General features: G+C 40.7%; 1 protein-coding gene across 5 annotated transcripts in view; it reads right to left on the bottom strand.

Moving 5' to 3' along the window:
- Window positions 1-6,396, bottom strand: part of si:dkey-237h12.3 (teneurin-3) — a 188,748-nt gene that overhangs the window by 167,619 nt on the left and 14,733 nt on the right. For all 5 annotated transcript variants that reach the window (XM_015950707.3, XM_015950714.3, XM_015950722.3 and 2 more), the window contains exons 2-3: window positions 3,862-4,356; window positions 1,649-1,924 (exon numbers count right to left, since the gene is read on the bottom strand). In XM_015950707.3, the coding sequence (XP_015806193.1) occupies window positions 1,649-1,924; window positions 3,862-4,132 (547 nt within the window). In that variant the 5' untranslated portion in view covers window positions 4,133-4,356. The remainder of the gene's footprint in view (window positions 1-1,648; window positions 1,925-3,861; window positions 4,357-6,396) is intronic.

Raw genomic sequence — 6,396 nt, 5'->3', positions numbered from 1 at the left:
TATATATATATATATATATATATATATATATATATATATATAACAATTTTGAGTACCTGTCCACTGTAGTGACCATTATGCATCAAAGGGTTAATGATCTAACGGTTGACTTATGAGGAAGCTGGAGCTTCGGTGGTGTGTCGTATTCACTAGAGCCAATCAGCATCGCCTTTCAGCTTTTCTCAAAGAAATGAGATGCCTAAGAGCGTGTGTGTGTGTGTGTGTGTGTGTGTGTGTGTGTGTGTGTGTGTGTGTGTGTGTGTGTGTGTGTGTGTGTGTGTGAGGGGTCATAGTGTAAGTGGTGCAGGGCAGGAGGAATCAAAGTTTAGGAGAGGATCAACTGAAGGAAAACTCTGTATTTTCCTGCAGAATGGAGCAACGTGTGATGATATAGTTTCATTCAAAGCAAACTTAACAAGTGCGACTCGAGCCGAGCAGTAAGAAGGTGAAGGGTGTGTTTACAGGGGCAAAGGCCAGAGCGCTTCATATGTGCAGGGGTGTATCTGGGTCAAATTGAGGACTAAACAGGAACAAATACATGTATTTGAACTATAATGTCATTTTAAAAAAGGTGGGAAAGTAGCTCAGCTTTGCCCCCCCATGAGACAAGTTCGCCATGATGAATGCTGCTATTAGGAAAATGACTTGTCTCAAATGTTAGAGTGTAGCCAGTGTTTTCAGTATAAAAATTGAAAGCAAGGAACCACGACATTTTCCTTTTTATCCCCTCTTTAATGTTCCTGCCAAGAAAGTGTAATCAACTCTAATTATTTAAACTGCCTGCCATTCTTTGATGCCATCGATTTCTTAAAATAATTAGAGCTTTACATTGCGTGTGCTCCAAGGGTGGTGGCTCACGCCGTAACGATGACGAATGAAGTCCCAGCGCTTCCACAAACTCAATTTGAAGCTCTACAACAAAATATTCTGCCACACGCTGGCTTTGAGCTGGAGCTACGTTCAATGAAAAGAAATTCTCCAAATAAAGACTAGCCTGTCAGAATGTTTCCAGAGAACAAAACAAGACATGCAAGAAGGGATCAAAATGTGCAAAGATTGGACATAAATGAGTTTAAAGAAAACATGTTCAACCAGTCCCCACAACGGAGCCTCCATTTGACGCACTGAAGATTTGTCCTCTCAGAGAACCCCAATCCTCCATCTCAGGTTTTCAGCATGATCAAATTTGCACTTCAAACCATTGTGCCCATTTAATCAGCCATTATGTATGCCCAGTCAACCACTGCAGAATTTTCTAAGCAAAATCTCAGACTGAGGCACACAAAGCTATCTTTGATTATACGATAGCCCATGGGGAAACTTTATCAAACTCCTCGGCTACCCGTGGAGAAGGACCAGGTGACTAGCAACTACTCAATCCGTGGGCCAAATTCTTCCCTGAATGCGGCAAAAGAATCACGCCTTTGATCCAAACAAAGACAGCTGCAAATGCCTCTCCAGATAGCGGCCCCACCAATCGCACTTCCACATCCTTCCACCAATCAGGGGCCTCGTCCTCAGCACCAACCATAATCCAGCCTGCTGCTGCTTTTTCTACCTAGTGATTTCTCCCCCCCCTCTTTTGGGGCATGAGCTGCAAACAAATAAGGATTTGAACATAAAAGAATGAAAAGTGTGCCCTACTCACCCATCTCAGTGTCCGATTTATTGTCCATTTCCGTGTCAGTGAGCGTGAGCGCTGAGTTAGAGCGACTGGAGAGGCATGAATTTTGCCCCGATTTTGCCCCTGTTCCCCAAAGAGTCATGGTACGTTCCGGTGATACAGGTTCATGGTTTTCTGTGGCGACCGGTCCTCTGGAGTAGCTGCTGAGTGGGTGGGACAGGCCAGTCTCAGGGCAGAGAGCCAAGCCTCTGCGAGGTGGTGGCTCACAAATCCCAAGCTGCCTCAATGAAAATGTCTGCCCTGTAAATGACAGCAAGTTGTAAAGTTAACAAAGCGAGCATCAATGTGGTTAATGGCAACGAGCGCGGCCTCTTAAAAATCACGTCAGAGAGCAAAAGGATGAGGGAGGGGAAATATTTAAAATTGATATCCTCTTAAGATAATTAACACCTTAATTATGATTGCCTTTTTGGCTAAAATACATTTGTACATCTTTAGAAAATGTTTAAAGGACATAGACGTTTTAGAAAACGTGACGATGGGAATGACTAGTTTTGCTTTTCACACAACTTTGCATTATGAATGAGACAATAACCCGTCAGGGTTTCAAAACACACACTGCACTGTCTGTCCTTAGTTCAGTTTTATTTCACTTCCAAGATATAATATCAGCAAAAAATTAAACAGAATGAAAAACACAATGCTGAGTTCACCTAGAAGTCAAGAAAAGGCAACTATACATACATACATACATACATATATATATACATATATATATATATATATGTATATATATATACATATATATATATATATATATATGTATATATATATATATATGTATATATATATATATATATATATATATATATATATATATATATATATATATATATATATATATACATATATATATATATATATATATATACATTTTTTTTTCTTATTTTGTAAATATGTGTAACAGGAACAAAAGTGATTTATTTTTGATTGTTTATAGAATATTTGAATTTAAAAAGTATTTTATTCTGCAAAGCATTTAATTAATATGTTTGTCCAGCTTCTAAAAAATGCATAACCCTAAACTGCAAATGTAAAATAATTACACTAACATCTACACACACACACACACACACACACACACACACACACACATACACACACACAGAGAGAGAGAGAGAGAGAGAGAGAGAGAGAGAGAGAGAGAGAGAGAGAGAGAGAGAGAGAGAGAGAGAGAGAGAGAGAGAGAGAGAGAGAGAGAGATGTTTTAAGAGCAAATAAAGCATCTGACTGACACAGAAACGGTCTTTTCCCACCAGCAGCATTGAACCTGACATTTACCGTGATGATGCAGGAAACACCGTCGTTAACACTAAATGTCTGCATTTAAAATAGGAAAAAAATAAATTGAGGAAACCAGCTTTCTTCCCTCAACTTCATCATGTTCCCATTAATTTTGGAATGGACACCAATTAGCACAGAGAAAATGTACAAGAGTAATGGATGGATTTTTTGATTGCAATCTTGTGAGCCCAAGGAGCACCATAAAGTAGAGTAAACTGCTCAAACTTTTTAATTACAGAATTTAAAGCGGTTTCTAACAGCCAATTAAAGAAGAAAGTTACTTATTAAGCATTTCGTCTTATTTTTCTACTTATTCCAGCAGGATGAGAATATTTTATAGGGTCAGAAAAGCCCACTGTATCACACCCCAAATTACTTTTGTTTAAAAATTTAGGAAAATAACACTTGATTATGCCTTTGTGACACACTATAATTGTGTTTACCACTGCCTTGCATATTGGTGGAGTTTTGTTTTTGTTTTGTTTTTTTGCCATCGAGCTTCCACAGAGAAAGTGGATGAAATTGTGAGAGGGTTCATTTTTGGTAAACAAACAACAAAATCCCAGCATCCCATGTTCATACTACTAATTAAGTCTCACACTGGGAAGCAACAGCAAATAAACACAAATATGGGGATTTTGTTGTTTGTGGAGATTTACAAAAGTCTAAAAGACTAAAATCCTGGATTTATTGTCACAATGTCCTCTTTAGACTCAGAGGAAAGAAGAGTTTTGTTTCCATGGCGGTTGCTGCTATCATCCCAGCCATCGTCAGTCTGAAACATTCTACATCTTTTACTTGAATCGACAGGAGGATATTTAACTGGTTTGTAGTGGATGCATCTAAAAGAAAAACAGGAAACTCTTCCAGAATCAGAGTGTTCTCTCGCTAACCTGGTCTGGTGTACTCCGCTGGCTCCTTGTGCACCATCTCCTTGACTCTGCCTCCAAACAGCATCCGGGAGGGGTCATGGTCGAAGGCTTGAAGGGTCTCGCTGGAACTGTAGGATTTCTGCGTGGGAACACGGCAGGCTCCCTCTTCCCGGTCAGTGGAGGAGGCGGTGTAGCGCCGTTCCCGATCCTGGTCTCTCTCGAACTCTCTCTCCCGCTCTCTCTGGCTCTTGGACAGCGAGCAGAAAGGCCGCTGCTCCCTCACCCTTTCCATGCTGCCTGCATGCTGGGTATCCAACTCCCTCCCCTTCACCTCGACACTCCACAGAGGCGCTTGATACTGGATTATTTCACTCTTTTCCCGCTCCCCCTCTTTTTCTTTCTCTCCAGGGCTGTGAATCTCGTCCTGTGACTGATTTCCTCTCCAAATCCCTCCTCCCCACTTCTGAGCCTCTATCGGTCACTTCTTCAGTCCATTCAGCCGTCCAGCTGCTCCACCTGGGGAAAAAAAAGAGACAAGGAAAGGAAGCAAGGAGCTCAGATAACACTAATCCATCAGCTTCATCTTCAAAAGCACACTTATCTCCTTCTCATTGCCCCACGTCTGCTCTGAAACTTCACCTAAGAAGCCTCGCAGAACACTCCTGACTTCTCTAGAAAGATTACTTCCTTACTGAGGCTACTTCAGTCCTTTAAATTAGATGTCTAGAGCGTTTGCTTCGAAAGCTGTCACATTTTTCAAATCAAATGTATTTTTTTTTTTAGAAATGCGCTTCCACTTTCACAACAAGTCTAAAATCCACATTCTCAAGTCAAACCATGAGGCAAAAAACACGTTTATTATAATCATTTGAGTGTTTAAGTCTGAACACACACAGGGGCAATGATGACAAGGGTGACGACAAAGACTCAATACAAATGAAAAGCTACTTTTTTTTTGTTCACGATCCAGCGACAGTTAAGTGGAAAATTAAAAAAATAAAATAAAATAAAATAAATGAATAGAGGCACATTTTTGCTGAATTATTAAATCTTTTGCTTACGGGGCTAAATATGTGAGCACACCGTTCTGGTCTAAGATTTCTGTCTCCACACAGTCATAATGGAGGTAAATAGAAGTTTTTGAGGGTAGTGAAGACACTGAAAAGTCATAACAGAAACGTATTTCCTAGAAAACTCCTCCTGTTACACTTAATAATCCACAGAATTGGATAGCAGCAGTTTCCACAAAAACTATTTATGCACTTGCAATGGAAATGATTCGTGGTGAGCTCAGACACTCTGAGAAGTGAGGAGAAACTTCAGCTGTAAATTTTTCATAATCCAAAATGAGCATTTATTGCAGAATGTGTATCGTTGTGGTTATTATTGGATAATATAGTTGTGTTTTAAACCACAACGAAAGGGGAAAGTTCAAGTTACTGATGAAGTCACTCAGGGTCAGTTTTTCTATTCAGACGTACCAAAATTACAAAATGTTGCAGGGTTAAGAAAAGTATTAAATCTTCAGCCTTGTAGGATTCCAGTGAAACACATATTTTTATTTAATCTATATTCTATAAACAGTCCCTCTGATTGCCGTGCAGTCATAAGAAGGTAACCTTGTATCTGAATTTCATACATTCTTTATTTGGCTCATTAAAATTAATCATTTGTTTTGCAGGACCATCCTTGTCCTTAGACGTGAACATTTTTTCCGGTGTGTATGCAGACAGAGATCAGATTTAACGGTGTTAAAAACCTCTTGCTGTTGAAAACTCCAAGATATCCCTCGCACCGCGCTGTGAGATGTGAACCAGAGGGATGAAAATGTGACCAATCCTCCTTCCTCGAAAAAAAAAAAAAGTCTAGAGTGGAATGTGGAGGGGAGCCACGGTGTGTCACAAGTGTTTATTACCAGCCATTTTCCACTGCCTCCTGACACACACTCACACACACAGCGCACCAAAATTTCATTTCTCTCTTGGCTGAGCTGTAAGACTGGAGTACCAGACTCCTTCTTTTTCCCAAATGAGATCTACTTTGTTTCACATCGAGCATCAAAACATTTCAATGAAGCCTGGATAGTGTAGCGTCACACTGCAAGATAGCACCAACCCCAGAGGTTCCAGAACCTGGAGAAGTCACCGGTGCAGCACCGGAAGCAGGGATAATGAAAACTGTAAGCTCTTCCACACCTATTAAACTCACCCCACCCCCACCCCCTCCTTCTCAAAGTTGCTTGATATGATTCTGTTTCCCTGAAGGGCTTAGATGCAATCAGTGACACACTCCCTTGTAACCCTGACTCTCAACTCTGCACCCCCCTCCACACACACACACATACACACACACACATGCTTGTCTTCCGATGCTATAAGCCATCTCAATCACATCTCATCACTTTTGGGAAATTGTACACACCCGTCCAGACCGGCAGATTAATGCACAGGATGAGTGTGAGTGGACCCGCCCAGAAGCATCCCTGATTACGATCCTCCTCTTCTTTATGGACTTGTAAAGAGATTCGCAGTCTGAGAAACGCCTAATGCTACAGGT

The sequence above is a fragment of the Nothobranchius furzeri genome, chromosome 1 (assembly GCF_043380555.1).
Source record: "Nothobranchius furzeri strain GRZ-AD chromosome 1, NfurGRZ-RIMD1, whole genome shotgun sequence".
Lineage (NCBI taxonomy): Eukaryota > Metazoa > Chordata > Actinopteri > Cyprinodontiformes > Nothobranchiidae > Nothobranchius > Nothobranchius furzeri.
This window is presented reverse-complemented; position numbering and strand designations above follow the sequence as displayed.